Raw genomic sequence first — 23,132 nt, 5'->3', positions numbered from 1 at the left:
CTGGAGGTCTGCATTTATCTGCCGTTAAAACTCCCATTGGATGATTCGCTTCAGAATTGTTAAAAATATGCAACCTTCCCCCTTTAGCATTTAGCTTAGCGCAGCGCCATAGCAACCATAAACAACACTGGCTCTAGCAGTTTGCGGCTTCCTGTTTGGTGCTGGAGGGAGAGCACCCATTGGTTGTTGACAATGTTCACAAGATTTGACCTCACTACCGAGACTTAAAACTTACGTTAAAGGTGCTGTAGGATTGTGAAGATCCAGGACTTAGCCAAAACATGTGAACATCAACAACTTCTCAGTCCCTCCCCCCTTTCCGCTAAAGCCCAAACGGTCTCCTAAGCCCCTCCCCCCACAAGGGAGAATGAATGCATGTGCATGAGCAGTGATTGACACGCAGTTAGACCCCCCCCCCCCCCGGCCCTGATTGGTGCATCTGAACAGGGAGCGGTGGATTTTTGCTAATCCCACTCCAGGCTGTAGGTGGAGCCAGAGGAGCTGGATTTATTTTAAATGACCTGCTTCATGTAGTTCTACTGGAACATAGGGTCAGTTTCAGCAGATATAACAGAAAGTTAGTTTAATAAGTCTTACCTACTGCACCTTTAATATCAAACACGTTTGATTTTGTCGGAACATCAAGACAGGAATAAGACTGCCTCAGACTGAGTTTTATGAGCACCTTACACCGAACGAGCGCGCCCCGACTCTAGCAAGACTCTCAGGATTTCATTCCGATATAGGAAATTAGTCTTCGACAGTGGAATCACTTGAAAAGCCGTTTGGTGTAAGGTCGACAGTTTTCCACCAGTGGCAGACTTGTTCGACCCTTCTTTCATTCCTTCAACCACTTTCTTAAAAAAGGTTGGCGTTGTGATGTATGCGCATATCCAAAAACCAGTTGATATATATAGATAAATATCATAATGTTTAAAATAAGTGTGACCGTAAGCTCTAAATAGGCAAGAGGCTGTTAACTGGCCGTAAACTATGGTAAAAAAAACAACTGAATGTGCTGTAAACATGTCCAAACAATGATTATAAAACCCAAATAATACCGGGCATATCCCACATGTCTTAATTCCGTTTGGATATTCAGAATTAGGCCTGGACATGTGGGATATGCCGATATTATTTAGATTTTAAGAACATTCTTTGGACATGTATACAGTGCATTCAAAATATGTGTCTCAATTGGGGTTTTTACCACAAGTTGCCTCTTGCCTGTTGCCTGTTTATGGTCATCTCTGTGCCTTGTACACAAACCAACCAGCCAACAGTTTACAAGGCTAGGTTAGCCTACTTTTGGATATGCACAAATATCGCAATGCTGACCTTTTAAAAAAGGTGGTTGAAGGAGGGAAGCTGTGTTCGAATAACGCATTATCACTCCCATCGTGTCAAAAAGGTCAGGTGCCTTTGGCGTTTGTTATTGACGCAAAAAGTCTCCTTTAGCGTCATGTTTAGATGCGCTTGGTCGGGACTCTTGGCGTCACTTTTTGACGCTCTGTGTTGGGACGTACATTTCTTATTTTGATGTGATAAACGACAAGTTAGGTCATCGACCCCCGTCAAACACACACTGCATGTAAACAGGAACATTAGTGGAATATTCCTTTTCATTAGCCATGTAAACAGCTTAGAGGAATATAGCCTTTTTCAGAATATGGGCAAAAAACGGGATATTTTGTGTATGTAAACACAGTCATTGCTTGTCAAGACAACATTTAGAAAATCCTACCTTTACTTTTTAGCTAACTATGTAGACATTCAGAGTTCCTTGTTTTGTTGGGAATACAAAATAGCACTGTGACTCCCTTTATCAGAAAAAAGGCTCTTGAAACTTGGATCACAGCCAGTTTTAGTGCTTACTCTGGGTGAAGAACATTTTTAAAACAGCTCTTGACAGTGCAATGCTCCAATATATTTTATTATTTTGTTTATAAGGACAACGCACATTAATCAACATTTCTGTAAATGGATCAAATGAAGAGACATGTCAAACACACGTAATATTTGATTCAATCATTTTCTATCAATACAGAAAATGATCTCATAATTCAAAAACCAAGCACAACACTTCTTTATTCGTATTTGGGTTATTAGTATTAGCATTTTAGTTAGGTGGACCTAATAAATTAGCATCTGTATGTACAGTATACAACTGAGAAGTTTTATTAAAAACTAAGCAAAATGGTTCTGCATGGAATATGTGTTCACACTGGCTTCATACTGTATATGTTGTGATTCTTGTATGTGGAAGGGGAGCTGCTACATTGTTAGCAGCTAAAGGCGATCCAAATAAAGCAAAACCAAGCCCTTTTTGGTTCAAAGGGAATTACCGTAAGGAACATAAATAAAAAAGTTCTCCATAACTTTGCATATATATATATATATATATATATATATATATATTAATGCTATAAGTCATGCTATTTATTCTGTATCTACATTTGTTTTCTAAGTGTTTCTCTTACTTAACTAGCTTTTTAAGCTTTCAGGTGGTTACCCCAGAGAACCACCATCATATTATTCACCATTAGCTAGTGGTGGAAGAAGTATTCAGATATATAAGTAAAAGGAAGTAAGTATCATCAGGAAAATGCACCAATGTATTAAAAGTAAAAGTACTCTCCTCCCATTGTAGAAAGTGTAAAGGATCCAACCAGTTGTGTGTTTGATGGTCTGATCATCTCAGCTGGACTTGTAGGCCTATGGTGGGTAGTTTCATTCATAATAAATGTTTATGTGAAAAGTAACTGCAGTAGGCCAGTAACTAAAGATGTCAGATGTATGTAGCGAAGTAGAAAATAACATGAAAAGTAAAGTACAGGTAGCCTCAAATTTGTACATAAGTACAATACTTGAGTAAATACTTGAGTAGTACTTAGTTACCCTCCACCACTGCCAATACCCCATGAGAACAGAGAGATAGAATATGTGTTGTGTAATTGCAGCCGGTGTAACCGGTATGACAGGGCATGGAACCGAGGGCATGCTGATATGCTGCCGGTAAAAAGCGGACTTCCCCTCTCCTAATTTAACTCACACACAGGCGGTTCAGCACGAACCAAAAACAGATTTGAATAAAAAGACTTACCTTACAAGTGACTTATTCTTGTTTTCAGCTCTGCAAATGTTGCCGCTCGTTTTCTATGTGCTCATGATTTGAAAGTCATGAAATGAAGCTGAGAGGATGTAGAGTGTTGACAAAACAGCCAGCCGCAAAACGGTCAGTTCCTCTATCTGTGTGTACAAGGAAGTAAAAGTTCACTTGCATTATAGACATAGCCTACAAGTTATAAAAAAGGGACCGGAAACAAGGACGGTATCTATGCAAACTACACTGCGCAAGTGGCATCGGACGGAGAGCATTAATCTGCCACTGTGGCCTGTCGGGATCAAGACCAATATTTCATTTCAAAAGAAATGTTTCGGGAGCGATATATACTTTACTGTAGGTATGTGAGAAGCTGCTCCCAGCCAGTCCGCTGTCTCTTTGGACACAGAGCAAGCCTCGCCATCTTAAACCCAATCTACCAACACATGTGTGACAGGTGGTTCTCAAAGGGCGGTACGGGGACTCCTAACGGTCCATGAAGGTGTTCCAGAAGGTCCTGACACGACCAAGAATTATTTAATTTCAAATTTAAAAAAATGAGAAGGATAAAAAGATAGAGGAATGTTTTTTTTTGTTTGTTTTGAACTCATCCAATAGCCTTTTAAAGTGAAAGTAGTAAGCTACTACCACAGTTACAAAATAACCCACTCTATTACAATACAATTATTGCTTTCAAAGCCTTACAGTTAAAGAGCAAAAGTTATATCAGCATAATACCTAAAGTATCAAAACCTGAATATTATGCTGCAGTATGATCCCTTTGGGAGTTATTATATCATAGGCTGATTATTGGAATATTAGGACTGATGGATTAGCATGTATTTGCTCATTTTGCCTACTTTATACACTGATGGGTAATATCATCTGCAGTATGGAAGTAGGTACAGCATTTCCCTCTGAAATATGGGAATATTTACCTCTTTGATATTTATTTATATATTTAACTCTATTACAATAAAAAGTCTGACTTTTAAAACCATAATTAAGTTAAAGTGCAAACGTATCAGCATAATACTTAAAGTATCAAAACCTAAGTATTATCCTGCAGCTGTTGGTGGCTGGCTCCAGACGATCCTGCAGGTGAAGAAGCTTGATGTGGATGTCCACGGCTGGCCTGGTGACATGTGGTTAGATGTACAGCCAAATTCTCCAAATGACATCGGAACACAAGGCTTATGGTAGTGGATGAACATTCATTTCACGGGCAACAGCTCTGGTGGACATCCCTGCAGTCATTGTGTTGTGATAACACTGCACACAGAGTTGCTGTTTATTGTGACCAGCCCAAGGCACACCTGTGTAATAATAATGCTGCTAAATCGGCATCTTGATATGTATGCCTCACCTGTCAGGTATATGGATTATTTTGGCTCACTAACATGGATTTTAACAAATTTGTGCACACAATTTGAGAGAAATAAGCCTTGTGAGTGCATATAAACTCTGAAAAATCTTTTATTTCAACTCATAAAAAATGAGAGCAAAATCAAATGTGTTGTGTTTTGGTTCATTTGTAGTTGCTGGACAGTAATGCTGTTCAATATGAAACAAACATCACATTTTTCAGGGGCTACTGAATTAAAAATATGCTTTATGGAAATAACTGTATATGAGGGTAGCATTAGATTAGATTATTAGAGAAGGCAATGTGTTCCCTGTTTCCTCTAATCCTTGCATCTGGCCTATAAATTACTGGATCATTTTATAGAAACGCAAGAGAAAAAGGTTGGGTATCACTGATAACAAAACCGGTGGGGGTTTCAGATGTGTAAAAGGTTTTGAAAAACATTAAATATCAAGTCATGAGAACAGCGAAAACCATAGAATTTAAGTCAAGCAAACCGAGTTTAAGTAAATGAATGAATTAGTTTCCATTAAACCTAATGGAACATACAGCTCTGTCACTAGAGCTATGGAAATATGTGCACGAATGGCAGCATGTGTGCAGGTCAGGATAAGGAAAATAAAAGCATGGCTAAGAATAGTTTAGAAAAATATGAAAAAAAAAGATTTGCAAATTTATGAATGCATAGATTACTTAATGCATGACACATTGTTTTTTAATTTTTTTCGATTTTTTTTTTAGCATTTTAGGTCTTTATTTATACAGGACAGCTTAAGACATGAAAGGGGAGAGAGAGGGGGGGAATGAGATGCAGCAGAGGGCCACAGGTCAGAGTCAAACCCACGGCCACTGCATTGAGGAGTAAACCTCTATATATGGACGTGCGCCCTACCAGGTGAGCTACCCAGGCACCCGCCAAATTAGTTTTTGATTATTTGAAAGTTTTTAGTTGCTGTTTAAATTAGAATATGTCTGAAAATAGACATTAACATGAATCCAACATATTATTAGCAAAGATGAAGCGGCTTATTCAAAAAAAACCATGTAATGTACACAACATTGATGATACGCTGACTAAGTAAGGTAGCCATCATGGTAGCCATCCACAGATACAGTTAAGCTTAAGGACACTGTGCCTTCTATATGTTTAACATTAAACATGATGTATGCATATACATATTGATCCATCCATTTTCATCCATGTGGCCCAGTGTAATATGCAACTAAATTAATACACACATATATAAATATATATATATATATATATATATATGTATGTAGTAGGGGGTCCCTGCTCTGTCTCTCTTGTAGCTATGCGGTCCTTGGCCTAAAAACTGTTGAAGACCCCTGGCTTAGAGTATATTTCTTCTATCTTATTGATGGCCTATAACAATAAGATCATAGGCATCGATAGGTCATAGACCTAAAAAGATCTCTGAAATGGCCTTACCCATATGAAAGGTGCTATACAAGTCAAGTTTGACTAATTGATATATGCAGTTGTTATAAACAGTATTTTATGTAGCTGGGATAGAATAATAAGCGTAAGAGCATATGAGGTGAAACCGAGCTAAGAATATATTCACGTTTCTGGGAATAAAATAATAAAATCATTTCCATACACAAATAAAGACAAGTATAAACATTCTTTATGGAACCATGTCCACCGTGCTACTGTGTGAACTGCTGTAAGATTATATAGGAGATTTGCATGTGTAACTTGGCTCAGTCATTTGCATGATAGCAGAACAGAAGAGGAGGAAGGGGATCAGCACAGAGTCACCTTTCAGTCTCTGAGCAGGTGTCTGTTTTAGTACTATATACTTATTAGACTAATTAGAGATCAAATCGGGGATCTGGTTATTGATATGTTGATGCTAACATTTTACAGCCTGTCTGTCAGACGTGATCAAATGAAGACACAAGACACAAATTGTCACAGTTCCCTCAACTGAGAAACTCAAGTGAAAGTTGCACCTTCTAGGCCCCGCTCTTACTTTACACACACACGTGCACGCACACACTCACACACACACAAACACACACACACATGCACACACAGACAGACAGACAGACAAACACACACACACACACACACAAACACACAGACAGACACACACACACACACACACACACAGAACATCCTACATCAACTTCAAACACTACTATAACACTACTTGTCCAAAATGACCAGATAGATGCGGTTCCGATGACTAAATGGTCATTTGTCCTACTACAGTGCTACAAGTACATATTTTGTAAATTCACTATCTAGTCCAAAACTTTTCTACTGGGGTGTGAGGACATAAACGCCTACCCGTGCCAGTGATGTTTTACAGTGTTTTTCAATTGGTCAGCAACTAGTTAAACTTACTGCTAAAAGCAAGTGGCCAAACTGTTCAAAATATGGCAATATACTGAATCACCTCTGCACTATATTAAGTGATTCTGATAACTTGGCCTGCTTCTTCACTATATTGCAAATCTTTACCACACTAGGGCTGGGCAATAGGGAGAAAATCACAATATTCTTGACCAAATACCTCGATATTAATATTGTGGCAATATTCTAGGGTTGACTATTGGGGCTTTAACAAAATATCTTCACACTTAGATTTTTGATAAATAATCATCAGCTATGTGGACATAATGTCTAAGTGGGGTAAAGGCAAATAATAGAACAGCTAGAACAGTCTGGTAAGCTCAGAAAAGTACATCACTTTACTGTAATGCAGCCTTTAAAACCAGGAAAAGACAATACTTATGTCATATCACGATATTATGATATCCAAAATCTAAGACGATATCTAGTCTCATATCACGATATTGATATAATATCGATATATTGCCCAGCTTTATACCACACTCCTGTTGATTTGGATGCAGTTCCTCAGTCTAAGTTGTACTTGATAAAAATCATCGGCTTAATGCAGTTAGACAATAAAATGCACAGTATCACATCTGCATGGACAATACAGGTCTATTATAATGATACATATATACAGGCATTCCTCTATTTTTCTTTACACTGTTGTACATTTTGCTCCATGTTGTAGATTTGCTCCAGAAAAACGCCATAATGCCATAATGGGCAGATCAGTCCAACCTCTCATCTAATGTCTGGGTCATAAAGTGGGTGAACAAGCAACACACCTTGAACAAAAAAATTTAAATAAATAAACAATCCAGTAGTGTATGCAGTCTGTAAAAATGGGTAGTTAGAAGAAAGTTTCTTGTATTCATGAAGCTTATCCAAAGCTGTCAGTTTGAGGAGGGTCAAAGTATTTAGGATCACTGGTATTTGAATAAACAGGCAATCTCAAGTCTTGTACTCGAGAAATTCCCTGAAAAACTCCTTAACTTCTCAGATGGTTAAACAACTTATGAATGATCTCATTAGTCACATGTTCACATATACATAGAACGGCTCAGACTGTGAACTAGTACAGTAGATAGAGAATGACTAACAAGCTTGTGTATGTCACAATTGGTCTTCTAAACCTGAAGGTTTGTCAATATTGCAGCAATAAAATAATCAGTCACACAGCAACTCACAATTAGGCTTTTCTTAAAATGGCCTTGAAGGGGACATATCATGAAAAACTCACTTTCTCCAGTGCTGGACATACATCTGGGTATCTGGAGTGTCTACAAACCCACAACTTGTGAAATAAGACAACCCAGTGTGTTTTATGTGGGCTGATTAGATCAGAAAATGATCTAATCAGCCCACATTAGCGCACCCCCCCACTCCCCCGAGCAGACTGGGCTTTTTCAAGACAAGCACTAAAACGGAGTGTTTCTCTCTGAGGGTGAATACAAGTGTATTCAGACAGACAGTATGAGACAATGATATGTCTCCTTTGAGATGATCCTTACCTCCTTTGAACTAAGACCCTTTAGGATATTTCTATGTATTCTTTTACTGTTATACATAACTATAAATGGTGTAACTTGCTGTTCTGTTGTGCTCACTTTGGTTTCAATAGAGATGATGTGGATGCCTTGTCATTCTGGTTGACTGAGGCAACTGCTGAGAAACAAACTGCTTCCACTGCCCCTTATCTGATAATTTTTTTCTGTGGTATCTCTCGTATATTTGTTAGCTTCTGTCAAACACCAGTGCAGCTTGGAGGAAATAAGAGTGAACACAGCCATGACATATTGGTCCCTTTCACACTCATGATGAAAGCTGGCTTGAAGCCTGCACACTCGTAGCTTTCAGTTGTGTGTGAATGGGTCAGACCAGGCTTTACAGACCACTTATAAGCTGCCTTTAGACCTAGTTAGGCCTTGTTAGCCTGGTTTATGTTGTGATGACATCTTCACTAGCCAACACCATATTTAACAGCAGCTGCATTTTGTCTGTTGAAGGGTGAAAGGCAGGGAAAGAGAAATCAAATTTGTATACAGGAGACATGTCTTAAAGTCAGGTGTAATAAATATTGTCCAGCTATGTGAGATGATAAAATCCCAACTTGTGTCAGTACCAGGTGGAACGGGAGTCTAGATAAGTTAAGATTGTTTTGGTTTTGTTGCCCCTCTCTGCTCCTAGTCTTCCTCCGGCTCCCTGAGGCCCTGGCTGTGTAGAGTCTTCCCTGCCATCTCCATCATGGCCTGGACCTCTGGATCCATATCCAGGATACTCTTCTTGCCCTTCCCCTCCTCGCCCTGAAACACAAAACATACACAAATACCATGGGTTTAATTCTTCATGTTCTAAAGGAAACAGCTGGAATGTAAATGAGGTTCTCTATTTGTGGTACAGTTAATTAGGCATGTATGTTATGCATGTATGCCTTATGTATGTAACATTAGGCATTTATGTAATTACATGCCAAAAAAATGGGTGGCCAGTTTTGTTATAATTCTACTGAAATGGATTTCAGTGTGTGACAAATTGTAGAGCTGAAAAATAAACTTGTACGGTCTGTTACTCCTTGACTGTATACTAGAAAAAAAAAGTATGAAAACACTACACGTATGGCTGTGCATACACGTCTTTTCGGCAGCAATGCCACAATAAGAGCCACAAGATGACAGAGGAAAACATTGTAACATGAGTTTGAGTTTCTCAAAATTAACAAAGTGTCTTTGAATGCACCATTAATTGAACAAGGTGCACACGAAGGCACCATGGAGTCCCATTGGAGCCCACATGCTTTACCTTGGTTTTTTGTTTCCGTAACGGGGAAGGCAAAATGTTGCCACACAGGTGACTTTCAGGAAGCAGGAGGATTTTCCAGTTATTGTTGTTTCATCTCCGACTCCGGCAGTGGCCATGGTGCATGGAAAAGTCAATCTGCAGGCTACCGGTAAGCTATCATTACCCTGTGTCTTTAGCTGCATGCTACCAGCCAGTAAGCAATGTTGTGTCCGGTCCTGTTTTTTTCTTCAAATGTGTGCAAGTAGGCGGGGATGACGAGAGAAACAAATACCGGGTGGAATCAGGGATCCTGCTCTTGATTTCGATAGTCCAAATCGAAAGCTCATTTCAATCGATTTTCGATTTGAAATTGAAATCGTGACACCACTAGCCTGCAATCAAATAAAGGCGAAGTACTCTAACCTCCTCTGGTTCTGGGGGTTTTCCAACCGCCCACACTTCCATTGAGTCCAGGGTGAAGTCCTCCTCTCCAGAAAGCTGTGGGCTGCCGTAGGTGGTGCACTTGGGCCGTGCACGGCTATGACCACGACCAAAATCACTGTCCAGCCACAGGCCGAAGTAGTATTGCTGACCGCCCATACCCTGATGAAGACCGCAAAACATAAACACCATGAGACACAAAGAATTAAGACAATTATTTAATAAGAATAACCATATCTATCATTGAAGTCTTTTTTTGTTCTATCCTAAAGTAGGAACAATATTTCTGAAATTTAAATTTAAAACTTATATTAAAATGGGACCATTCTGATGCCAAAAAATTGTAGCCTTTCGATGGATGAAAATAATGCCAACAGTAACACCACATCAGAAGAGATTGACATTTTCTGACTGTTACCAATTATTTTTAAAGCTCCATTCATTGATTGATTTTGGCCACTTAGGGGAATAAGCAGAATAAGATGAAACACAAAATTGACATATTATATTGTGTTTAACATTCACTAGCATTTTAGCTCTGTTTGGTCTCCTCAACTCCTGGTAAAAAGCTAGTCTGAGTTCCAAATCGCATACTTTTTACTTTTAGTATGTACTGCAGCTGCCCTTACAAAGTATGTCCTGTTGCATGCAGTATGCATACAATTGGGACATACTATAACTTCATAAAATTGCGCCTTGAACTTTGACCCTCTTGCTTATATATTCTGGCAAGGGATTGTGGGTCAGAATAGCCAGAAAAGCATGCTGGCATGCATACTGCAAAATCCGAGCGGATGCAGTAGGACATCCTGGTATTTTTGGCATACTGCATTTGACATAAATCCTTTTCTGGCATACTAAATAGTATGGTAGTATGGGTATTGGAACACAGGGCTAATCACTAACTTTGTCTGTCTGCTGTTTGGTGCTGGGCAGCTGGCATAATCAGAGCTTTTTCACTGAAAACAGCTGGCTGCCGCTGCTGGAAACGACACTGATGAGAGCCGAGTTGCAGTTCAGCCCTGTTTGTTTACTAGCTATTAGGGCTGCCTTTTTACCAATGCGAAAAACACAACTGGTGTAACGTATACAATAAATACTGTATGTATAAATAACACTGTATCGTATCAATAACATGAAAGGTCAGAGGACCGGTTGACCATTAGTTATGAAGTTTTAATAAATGTTTTAGTCCCCTGAATCATAAAACTGGTACCAGGCAATATCTTAAAAAAAACAATATTAACTGGCTAGATTAAGGGAATTACATGTGAATTACATTGTACATCTTAATCTCCATGTGATAATGACATGCCATGAGCAACAGAAGTTACCCTCTGTTAAACTAGGGTAGTCTCACCAGTCCGTTGGGCATGGTCTGCTGATTCTGGTTAAAGTACATGAAGTGCTGGTTGTATCCTGTTGCTGTAAAAACTCTCAGTCTGGGGAACACAGAGAACAGGAAGCATCTGGAGTCACCTACACACACACACACACACACACATACAAATTATTAAGATCTGAGAGAAAAGTCAAGTGACAGCCCACAGTATTCAAACAAGTAGTATTACTTCCTCAATGGGTCCTTCTTTTTTAAAGATTATTTTTTGGGGCTTTTTTTCCCCTTTATTAGATAGTGACAGTGGATAGACAGGAAAGGGGGAGAGAGATGGGGGATGACACGCAGCAAAGGGCAGCAGGCTGGATTCGAACCAGGGCCGCTGCAAAGGACTCAGCCTACATGGGGTGAGCTAGAGGTCACCCCCAATGTGTCCTTTTATCAGTGCTTTAATATTAGTTCTGATCTGGGGTCTGGTCCACACCAACATGATAGTACTGTTTTTAGACAGCCTTATGGATGTACATTAGAAGCCTAAATTCACTGTTATCTATCAGAGACATCACACTTCACTCCTGTGTGGTGGAGTTCTATCAAGCGTATCACTTATTTGCACAAATCGCCTCTTTTTTTCATTCAGCAGAACAAAATCAACAGTTCCATAAACCGTTCACCTGCTGTTAAATTTGAATGCAGCTGTAAATCTTATTACACCCTGAGGGGCCTTAAGTACAAATGTACTATGTGTGTATTCTAATGGTTTTTCCACAAAAACAATGAGGTACACTGCATCAAATGACAAGACAGCAACACACTTTCACACAAACGTTCCTGCTTTAAAGCAGTCTGAAATTGTTACAATAGCAGGCAATGGGACAATGTAACGCTGTAAATAGAGCTAAAAAAAATGAAATCTCCTATAATGATGTTGTTTGTGTGGAGAAAATCACATAAGAGAACTATGTAGAGATGTCCATCTGGGGGTAGTCTCGCATTGCCAGATCTCCAAAGTGCTGCGGAGGAAGGTTTGTCTAGTGCTCTGGTTTATTGGCATTTCTTTAAACCAATCACAATCGTCTTGGGCGGTGCTAAGCTCCGGACGGAGCCACGGTGCCTCTGCTAAATAGTCTCAGGAAGGAACTTGTTTTGGTGGAACATGTGTTCGTTCAAAAGTAGTTTTAGTCGTGCAACAGAAAACTCAGATTGGACAGATAGTCTAGCTAGCTGTCTGGATTTACCCTGCAGAGATCTGAGGAGCAGTTAACCATAGTCGAAAGGCGAGGGCCATCCGGCCCGAAAATGAGGGACATCCGGGGGAACCTCTGGCAGCTCCGGAACTATCTCGTTAATGAAACGCCGTCGATTTAGACTAATCTGGGGGTAAACTGACCATCTGACTTTTTAAGACCATTGAACAATCAAAAATGACAATAATTTAAGATACATAGTTCTATCTTGTACGTAGCACAGTATTTCAAATTCTAAACTGTGTAGCATTGGTTCACTTAACTAACATGAGAGAGCAAGTCATGTCGGCTAATGTTATTGTTCTCTATAAAATTGTTAAAAGCAGCTGATACTGATGCTTGATGAAGACGGTATTCATTAAATACTGAATTACATCTGATCCATGCAGTATATAGTAGAGTAGGATCAGACGAGATTCTCTTCTCTCACCCTGGAACTGAGGTTTGACCTCCCAGGCGTGGGAGGCGAAGCCCCCAAAAACATGCCCCTTTGTGTCTTTGATGAGCAGCAGGGTGGGCCCATAGACCGCCGTCAGACCGGCTGCCATCCTGGTGAAGCTCTCCCCATGCAGCCGCGTGGAAAACACAAGTCTCCAGGGGGCGCTGTAGCGGTCTGGCAACTGGAGAGAATAACATAGTGTTGTGTATGTAAATATCATTCTATAACACAGATGACACATATGAATGAATAATTGGTTATATTTTCATGTGGTCATTGACATGACATATCCCCTTGCCATTATTTTTAACAGATTAATATTACACAGCAAACCAAAATGATGTAGCATTTTTTTTTGTTTAAAATATTATGTGTCTTTTGTCTTTTATTGTGAAGCACTTTGTGATGTCTGATCTATCAATATACCATTACTATATGCTGATAAGAATCGGTGTAAGTTCAGTGGAACATGAGTCATTAAGGGACACACTGGAAAAGATAATCACATCAAGGGCCAGACATGTTTAGTTTACTGACATGCTTTAAAATACAGATAGTTTAATATCTTTGACAGTATTATTGCATGTCACTGTTTTAGGTCATTTTTTTGCCTTTTCTGACTTTTTTGTTGCTTTCTTAGACGTTTTTTGTCACTTTTTGTTGCTTTTTTGTCACTTGTTTCTACTTTTGTCGAACTTTGGCCTGGTTCAGCCTGCGGGCCTTGAGTTTGATACATGTGGTTTAAACAGTAAGTGCCGTAAGTCAGTAGAAGAGCAGCGGCATCCCAATAATCAACAGTGACACACCACTGGGAATCAACATATGCCACTAAAACAAGAGTGGCACACACGCACACCTGTTGGTATTTGTTTCTTCCTTCTCTCCTTTGTTTAATAATAGTTTTTACTAATAGTGGGAGATGTCAAAATTTCAAACTTTTTTAAACTTCATTAAAAAAGTTAGTTGCAATGTGGTTTTAGAAATGTCACCAAAAATGTGTTCAAACCAAAGAAAGAGTGAAGACATTTTGGTCAGAATCTACCGATATGATGCCCAGTATATTTTTATTCTAACCTGTGGTGCCAGAAACATAAGGGTGGAAAGGTCCAGCAGACTCCTCAGCTCTTTCCAGGGCGTCCCGATGCAGGGGGGCAGCAGGGTGGGGGCCGGCCGGCCGCTCAGGGACACGTTTAGGCCCTCAGCTACCAGGATCTCCAGGTACAATGATACCTGGGAGACCCTGAAGATCCAGTCCTCCAGACAGGAAACATCATAACATCCTTGATCTGAGAGGAGAGGAGAGGAGAGGAGAGGAATGAGAGGAGATGAAATGAGAAGAAATGAGAGGAGATGAAATGAGAGGAGAGGAGAGGAGAGGAGATGAAATGAGAGGAGATGAAATGAAATGAGAGGAGAGGAGAGGAGAGGAGATGAAATGAGAGGAGAGGAGATGACAACACCTGCCTGTAGTACTAATCCTACATTTCCCATGAACACTAAGTCGTGCCACGCCAGACAACCGTTAGCTACGTGCCTAGTGATGAAACGGAGAAGACAAACAGAACCGAGCCAAACAAACCAGAGGAGCCGAAATTAAAGTAAAGTTAGGAAAAAACAAACATGGCTAGTGGGAAATCTGACTGGCTGGTAGCTAGCTATCAAAAGAGTTCATTTAAAGCTCTGGTTATACGTATGTACGTATGTATGTATGTACGTATGTATGTATGTATGTATGTGTAATTTGTTTCTGTTCCACATTATACTGTTTACCTGAGGGTTTGAGTTCAGAACACATGTGCTCTGCCAGGAGTTTGACACCTAGGGAGCCATCACCCATTCGCTCTGGCTTCCAGGCCTGCAGGCGCCCTCTGTGGACCAGGATCTGAACTACAGCAGAAATCAGGTCCTGGAGGAACTACAGAGAAAAGGTAAATTGGGCAGAGTAGGGCATCAGTAGGGAGGGTTGGCAGGGGTTAGGGTTAGGGTTAGACCCTAGTCTATAGAAAATGTGTATTGTATTCGGAAATACAATTTGTTTAAAATGAAAACAAGTGAAACTACTAATGAATGTGATGTTTTATTTAGCAAAATTACATTGTGTGTTGTTCTATCCTATCCAATATAATAATTAGTATAATCCTGAGTCGTCGTCCCCCCCCGTGACGTAAATAAAAGTAGAAAAGGGGAGAAGTACTACAGAAATTGATATGTTATTTCCTATTTCATTTGACCCTCTACTCACCTCTGCTACCTGCTCACATGTGACAACCACTGCTGCCCCTGCCCCACGCTGACACATAGCCATGATGAGAGGAGCCCGTTCCTCTGCAGTGCCTCGCAGCGTGTCTGCTAGGAAGATGACCAATTGCTCTCGAACTACTCCAGAGGCAGCCAAGGTGCTGGTCTTCCCAGAAGCTGCGGGTGCTGCCAGTCCAGGGTCGATAGTACACATGCAACGGTAGATCCTCCTCACCATGGAGTCTGGTGCCAGGCTGCCCATTGAGGACTGGGACAGACAAAAGGAAGGGTTGATTATACACTGGCAGAAACTAGCTTTTCCTGACAGATATACTTATAGAAGGCAGTGGATAGTAATGACATTTGCTCAGTGGAACAACAGCATAAAATGTGTCAAAGTCAAAGAGATGGAGCATATTTTGGAGTGCGTATTCCTACTGTACGTATAGGAATCTGTAAAACTACACTAAATTAGAAAGTGGAAATTAAATGTAAAGGGAAATAAGGTCCAAATATGTGTATCTCTGAGTAAACATGCAGTGCAGATAACAAAGAATTAATTTTATGGAGAGTAAATAAGATCTCTAAGAACTGCATTGATGACATTTTACGTCTGGACTTAACATTTTCAGACGTAATGAATACTGTAAACTAGTCTAGCTCATAAATCATAATATGTCATTTTTACCTGAGAATACTGAGTTTTAATCTTACATTGACACCTGTATGCACTAATTATAAAGAAATATATGCAGGGTTGCCCGAAGTCAGTTTTTACTGGCCCCTATATAGGCCTACATTTTTTTTAATTAATTTTTTTAAACCTCGAAAAGAATGTAAAAAAAAAAAAAGTTTAAAAAAAAGTAAAAAAAAAAAAAAAAAGTAAAGACAAAACTTTGGGGAAAAAATGCCAAAAAAGCTTAAAAAACATTTTTTTTTTAAGTCAAAAGCATCGGAAAAAACAGTCGAATGTAAAGAAAAAGACGTCCCGAACAGGCAAGTGGATTGTTATATTTACTTGCCCAACGTGGCGTTTTATTTGCCCCGGCCCATCGGGCAACCCTTATGGTTGAACCCTGATAATATCAGTCACACCTGCAGCATCTCAAGCGTTAGCGTCTTCCCTGCTGGTGTTTTCCCCGGGGCTTCTGAAGGGCCCTCAGCACCGCTTTGGAGCCTGTCGAAGACCCCCTCCACCACAGGCCGCTCCTCGGGGCGGAAGCGGGCCAGGCGCTTTTGCACCACTACACTCTCTGTGTTACCCATGATGCTCTACAATCCAACACAAAGTATGGCAGAACACACACACCAGCGTCATTATGTCAACATACAGTGGGGTACACCCTAACAGAATGCATACTGTGCAACACTGATGTCAGTATAGTAATGTATTGTGTTTGTATATATGTCGACATAGAGCACAGGGTTTCCCCCCAGTGTATTGCAAGCCTGGTGGCCCACTGGGCCTAAGTTTCCCCCCACCACCAGGCCTAAGCCACTGCACTGGGAATTAATATATTTTAAGATGTTTTTAAAACATTTTCAAATTTAGATTAAATCATATTTTCAAATCTCCAGGCAGCTTTTAGCTCTGATTTCATGTAGGGCCCAATGGAATCTGTCTTCTAGCTTTATTAAACTCTCAATTTTGCGATTCCATCCATTAGTGATCACAGAAACTATTGGGCTCCACATTAATGCTGCCATCAGTCTGGGACTGGGGGAACCCTGGGGCATGACTACTTACGATGGAAATCACACAAGTTACGATATCATAATTCAGTTTTGAAGTTCAACACTCAATTAACGACTGAATATAATTATTCAGTATCTAGGGCAGTGGTTCCCAACCCTTTTTAGCATATAACCCCTTAAAATTAAGCAACATCTTGCTAAGTTATTGAGTTAGTGTTCTCCAACTTTGGCTTATATAATCTAAATCTGATTCATCTTCTTCCCCATCATGTTGTATGACAGATTGGGAACCAGTGATCTAGGGAGAAATATTATAGTAATGATTTCTCTCAACACTCTTCTAGGGCTGACCCAGCTTCAGTTCAGCTATCTGAATTCCATTGCGGTAAAAGAACAACTTTCATAGTCTGTAACGACCAAAAGATACGGAGATAACGTAGAACACTATGAAATGTTACATGTAGCGTAAATATTAATATTTTGTCTTTAGCATTGTTCTACGCGATGTGGACGTTCCATTTAAAAGCAGTATCGTGATTGAATAATGAAGCTAGCCTGTCTCCATTGTTAAATAACAGACCTTCTCATCTTGGACCTTAGATGATTAGCAGCTAACGCTAGCTAGCAAAGCACAGCACAGACGTTACTTCACTTTTATCCCCTACACAAAGGGCTGTAACGTATATGAAACACTTTGGGTGTGATGAAAATAACGTTATAACGTGCATGATGTTCTCAAAGCTAAGCAACTTCAACATTAACGCTAACCTTTTGAAGAACAGCAGCTAAGCTTTAGCTTCATCCTGCACACTGTGGCAAAAAATGTAAACTTCCTGGTACTAAAAGGGCAGACATTTATTGTAGCCAATCAAATGAGCCAAATGTTCACCTACTTCATTATGACTGGTCCATGATGTCGTAGGCGGGGAGAACTGGCCGTGTTTTAGTAGGGGTACATTCAACACACTGTCTGTTATTTTGTATTAAACCAAGTGCAGTAAAGACAGCAATCCATATTTAGAAAGACTCATAGTCATTGCAATGAAATGCATGAATGCAAGCTTACTAAAGTTAGAGATCAGATAAATTGCAACTTTACCCTTTTGTGTTACCAATATATTTAAAGGTACAGGAACTGTCACTTCAAAGGATTTAAAACAAAACAATATTCTTTTTTTAATTTGTTATTGGATAAGGGAAACAATTACGTTTACACACGGTAAGGCGGTGTTAGTGGTTACTCATGCTTTAGCCTACTCACCATCTTTTAGTCATCAATATATATTTTCCAGGAAATAAATAGTTAATCCAAACAGATTGTGAGTTTGGGTCTGATGACATCACTGATGTACTCTTACTCAATTTGATCTTTTATTCCATAACTTATTTCCCATGCAAACACCCACATTATGTGCCCCAAAACCACATGTAAGCATACATAAAAACCTAGTAATTGACTTTAACATGAGGAGGAACTGTAATTCCATCTTTCACCAGTAGAGTCTGCACAGGAGTTACCCAAGAGAGAGGAAGAGAGAGCCCTTTGCAGGAACAGCAAGCAGTTGAAAAGCTCCTTTTAAGGGCATGAGAGTTACTATGTGAGTGCACTGAGCTGGGTGTGTTGCATTGTAATGAGGTCTTGTAGACAGTGGATGCACCCACGTCGGCACAGCTGAATGTGAAGGTGACGCGCAGCCATCTGCCCACGCCGAGTAAACAGACTGGTGTAAGCAGGATACCAATGATGAATCAGTAAATGCAGCAAGAGCAAGAATATCATTTGTGAACCTAAGTCTTCTGGAGTGCATTCACTGTACAAAGTTCCAAAGTCGATATCTGGGTCATAATCGTTTTTTGACCTTTTTCCCCTTGAATTTAGCAAGGACGGTAGATTGCTAGTTGTTGACCCCTTCCTAAAGTAACATCCTGCATAAAGTGTATTATTTTTATCAGTGCTGAATCACCAACATTATCTTCCTACTATATGTAAGCACAAAGTGAAAGAACACTTTTAGGTGGATAGACCTGTAGGCAATATTCTGAAAGGACACTATTTTAAATTAACAATTTGATTTAACAAAATCAGTTGATGGAGAGAGATTCAAAATAAGACACTTTTTTGTATTCCTTTACAAGCTGTTGAAACTGACATGGTGAGTCCAAATGTATCTGCAAGTCACAGAGTAGAGTCAAAAGGAAAAGCGCTGAACATAAATGTGCAGTTCAGCTGCTGTGGCTTCTAGTTCCCCGTTTACACTACCGCAAACTGAATCAAACACGTTGAGCGCAGGATGACAGCAATACTGGCTGAATTATCAAAAAGGTAAGTGATGCGACAAAAAAAAATAAGACAATATGGCCACTCTGGGTCAATTGTTGCAAACCCTATAGGTTTACAGTTTACAATTTAGACCAGTGTCTTTTTTAGCTCCTTTGCTATTTTGTTTCTTCATTGGTGTTTCAAGCAGGTACAGACAGAACCAGGCGATACACATGGTTCACTGATATATGATTGTGTATGCACACGTTTCCAATAAAAGGCAGACTTGGCTTGATTACTATGAGCTGAACTGTGTTCATGCTTCTTTACTGATTCAACTGTCAACAAGTTGAGACTCGAGAAGTGAGTCTTGTTAGTTCTTCTTTTCTCTTCCCTCTGTCCACTAACCCTCCTCTCAGTTGCATCCCTATATGGTAAAAGTCTCACTGCTGAGCGACTGCACAGGAAATACACCATTTGAATACCAAATTCAAAAAAAGAAGAAAGAAACGACACACGCCACACACTTTGATGGACTGAAATTGTCACCCGACTTCAAAGGGTTTTTGCATATCCATTTCAAGAAAAGCTATTCTGGTTTGCCACATGTAATTGTAGTCACTTGTACTTTCTGTGTTTGGTCTGTATTCTCATGCCAGAGGCAAAGATCATGTGAATGATCACATAGAATTTTCAAGGAGCTTCTGCAAAGAAGGACACATGACATGCTATAAAAGTGACTCTAACCTGAAGCATTTTCCTGTTGAGGTTTTAACATAAACAGCATATGAGGCCTGTCACAAAGGAAACTGTGCTTCCCAGGTCAAAACCAAAGAGTTCCTGTACACATGTGTCTTGTTTGCCTGAGTGCATTATGTACTAAAGGATTTCAATAAGACACTCCTCTGAGTCTTAGACAATTATTGGCTTCTTACAGAAAACCTGGCTATTTCCTCTGCGTCTGTGCATGCACCACAATGTACCACCTCAGGTTGCAGCTGTGCTTCATCATTGAAACAAAAAACACTTATTGTCATGTTTCTTGGTAGATGACAATCCAATGAACTAATTGTTTCCCTGTAGGTAGAAGTTTCTTCATGTGTTCTGGTTTCTTGATGACCTATGGTGGGGAAATTATTGGCCACATGGAACTCAACCTTTTATGGAATCATCCTTGTGAAACTAAGACCATTTCCAACCGTGCAAGGCAATTGTAAATACTTGCATGAGAGTGACCAACCATACAATTAACCTAGCACACACACACACACACACACACACACACACACACACACACACACACACACACACACACACAGCCTGTAGCCTGTACATACATGGACATTCATAAAGAATCATATCTCTTTCTGTCAGATGCTGTGAAAGACATCTTCCTCATTCTGGTCTCTGTGACAGCAGCTGATTCATCTGCTGAAAGAATCCAGGATCTCATCACAGTTTTCATGTGGGCGTTGGGACTTCTGCTTGCCGGTTTGACTGTAAAGTGCAACCTTGTGAAACAGACCTGTTACAGAAGGCAGCCCCAGTACAGCCATGACGTACAAGAGCTTAGATGTTTTACATCTCTGAAAAGTCATTTGTTCAGCCAGGTGAGCACAATGTCTTTTAAACTCTGAAGGGACAGACATTTTACCAGACATACAAATAAGTGTAGTGCCTGAAAATACAAAATGGTATCAAAATAGGGGTTTCAAAAATGTAGGATGCACCACATTGCATCAATTTGATAATATATTGACTGCATTCCACTTCGGTGTGTTGGTTACAGCAGTGTTTCTCAAATGGGGGTACGCGTACCCCTAGGGGTACTTTGGAGCACTGCAGGGGGTATGTGAGATTTTTAAAAAATATGTTAATTTAAAAATATCTGTCATGCATATTTCCCTGAAAAAATATACTATAAAAGTAAATTAATTTAGTAATGGATTTTAAACATTTGAAGTAACATTTAAATGTTTTTCAGTTACAAAGTTGTTGTTTAGTTAATCAGACAGTGGTGGTGCAGCGCTGTAATGTACCTCTTTAAACAGGCTTTTTTTTCCAAAAGAAATGCTTTGCGCTGCTCAGGGGGTACTTGGCACAGAGAATATTTCACAGGGGGTACATTATTGAAAAAAGTTTGAGAACCACTGGGTTACAGGGTACTGGTATCAGTAACAGCTGCTGCTCCTTCCATTATAAAGGTACAGTCATATTACACTTCCGTTCTGTGAATACTTGCTCTGCTTCCTTTTGACTTCAATTGAATTCAGTTTAACGATTTCAAGTATCCTTTTACCTTTTTGGTTTCCGTAATGTTGTCAGACACAGACACAGAATAATAATCTGAGCCTGTCAGCAGCAAAACGAGCACTTTAGTGAAGGTAAATACAAGCTGGACAATTGTCCTATTAACTTACATTGTAGCTTGTTTCTCTGCGGCCGACCGTAGCGATCTCTCTTAATACTGGACCAATGTCAAAGATTGTTGTTCCCATCAGTCACTTAGACATAAAAACATAGGAACATAGGGTCTAGGTTTTGCCCTGCAAATTTGCATATTTGACAGAAAGAAACACTGATGCATGGTGTTTTGAAATGGAGAAGACGTTATTCTAGAAATGTGCCATCTACGTTTTTTTGTTTGTACAATATCATACTACCAGACGTCAGCAGCATCGTTGTCATGCACTGCTTATGCTTTGTGATCACTCTGCTCGATATGTATTTATGAGGCTACCAGTGGTGAGACAGATGTCAGGCTTTATCCTGGAAATGTACTGCCGTTGATCCAGACTATCTCTCATGTAACAGGAGCACATGCTGAGCTATTGCAGTTTGAGGATAATGTTGCTGAAAGTAAGTAAAAATCTGCTGACAGGGATCAAAATCAAATTCAAGTTTGATTATGCTTTTGCATATTTAGATAACAGAAATTCATGTTTATCCAGTTTGAGTTTTCTATATCATGAATCAGACAGATGTAGCCATGGCTTACACCCTGATAACTCTATAGTTGACCCATGCCTTGATTTACAGTGATATTACAAAACCAGTCTTGGAGTCATTCAGAGTGCCATTAAAATGCACCGCTATTCTCGTTCTTATTATAAAGGTCCGGGCACAGAAGAAGTTGACCTTTTACCGTAAGCAAATGGCTACGGAAGACAGTGCAATGTGCTAATAGGGCAGGTTCAATAAATGAATAACTATTTTACTGGGTGTCAATGATCCATGCGGAGCAGAGAGTTATAGTTTAATTAAAAGGAGAGTATAATCTTCAGCAGGAAATAGATAAGCACAGTGTGTTAGTAATTGGATTGAATGGGGGAGGCACAGTTGAATAGAAAGAGAAAGATAAAGGACAGTAAGCGTTAGAGACAGCAAAAAGGGGGTCAGAAAGCAGAATTATGTAAGATTTTGTGGTGGTCTGACAGAGACAGACAAAGGGAAAATGTAGAAGAGACTAGGAAAGGAGAGATGTGTTGCCTTAAGGTATAACTTTGAGTTAAGGGTGAGTGGAGCTGTTGTGTAGGCCAGTGGTAGTGTGACGCAGACATGTGACAATCAAAAGAAAGACACTTGGTCCACTTAAAGCCCATTCAAGTAACAATTTCAAGTATGCTTCTAATTAAAATGAATTCTCCTGACTTCATTAGTGGATGTGAAAATGTTCTGGAGGGTTTCTGACATGGTGTCATATTTGAGCAGTGTCACTGAAGTGCCAATGACATGGCGTTAAATCACACCCTTGAGGGGTGCCTGGATAGCTCACCTCAGTCCTTGTCGCAGCAGCCGCAGGTTCAACTCTAACCAGCAGGCCTTTGCTCCATGCCATTCCCTCACTCTCTCCCATTT

The 23,132-nt window shown here is 39.9% G+C and overlaps 2 protein-coding genes and 2 long non-coding RNA genes across 8 annotated transcripts in view; 2 read left to right on the top strand and 2 right to left on the bottom strand.

Moving 5' to 3' along the window:
- plcg2 (phospholipase C, gamma 2) overlaps positions 1-3,340 on the bottom strand; it is a 37,093-nt gene extending 33,753 nt beyond the window's left edge. For both annotated transcript variants that reach the window (XM_031285565.2, XM_031285566.2), the window contains exon 1: positions 3,104-3,340. The gene's annotated coding sequence lies outside the window, so the exon portion shown is untranslated. The remainder of the gene's footprint in view (positions 1-3,103) is intronic.
- LOC116040260 lies at positions 698-19,023 on the top strand. Its single transcript, XR_004102622.1, has 3 exons — positions 698-802; positions 17,225-17,229; positions 19,013-19,023. It is a non-coding gene; the product is annotated as an uncharacterized LOC116040260 (long non-coding RNA).
- On the bottom strand, positions 7,430-17,878 carry meak7 (MTOR associated protein, eak-7 homolog). 4 transcript variants are annotated; one of them, XR_004102621.1, is made up of 10 exons: positions 17,783-17,878; positions 16,415-16,591; positions 15,324-15,587; positions 14,852-14,996; positions 14,156-14,367; positions 13,073-13,262; positions 11,417-11,535; positions 10,039-10,218; positions 8,122-9,140; positions 7,430-8,088 (listed from the first exon to the last, which is right to left on the bottom strand). XR_004102621.1 is itself a non-coding variant. In XM_031285567.1 (9 exons), the coding sequence occupies exons 2-9, from the start codon at positions 16,583-16,585 to the stop codon at positions 9,021-9,023; spliced, it is 1,401 nt and encodes a 466-aa protein (XP_031141427.1). In that variant the 5' UTR covers positions 16,586-16,591; positions 17,783-17,878; the 3' UTR covers positions 7,430-9,020. The 4 variants fall into 4 exon arrangements, 3 of the variants coding, with proteins under 3 accessions (XP_031141427.1, XP_035858931.1, XP_031141428.1); XM_031285567.1 differs by having other exon boundaries at positions 7,430-9,140; XM_036003038.1 differs by having other exon boundaries at positions 7,430-9,140; positions 14,156-14,361.
- A 197-nt stretch (positions 19,024-19,220) lies between the features above and the next one.
- On the top strand, positions 19,221-20,915 carry LOC116040261. Its single transcript, XR_004102623.2, has 3 exons — positions 19,221-19,337; positions 20,358-20,487; positions 20,649-20,915. It is a non-coding gene; the product is annotated as an uncharacterized LOC116040261 (long non-coding RNA).
- Positions 20,916-23,132: the final 2,217 nt, after the last annotated feature.

The sequence above is a fragment of the Sander lucioperca genome, chromosome 7 (assembly GCF_008315115.2).
Source record: "Sander lucioperca isolate FBNREF2018 chromosome 7, SLUC_FBN_1.2, whole genome shotgun sequence".
NCBI classification, from domain to species: Eukaryota; Metazoa; Chordata; class Actinopteri; order Perciformes; family Percidae; genus Sander; species Sander lucioperca.
The sequence above is the reverse complement of the archived record's forward strand: the minus strand, read 5'-3'. Positions and strand labels throughout refer to the sequence as shown.

Coding starts and splice junctions, on each gene's coding strand:
- meak7 (XM_031285567.1), bottom strand. CDS start 16,585: ATGGGTAACACAGAGAGTGTAGTGGTGCAAAAGCGCCTGGCCCGCTTC. Junction 11,536..13,072: donor GGTCAAACCTCAGTTCCAGG/GTGAGAGAAGAG, acceptor GTGTGTGTGTAG/GTGACTCCAGATGCTTCCTG. Junction 10,219..11,416: donor AGACCATGCCCAACGGACTG/GTGAGACTACCC, acceptor GGTCTTCATCAG/GGTATGGGCGGTCAGCAATA.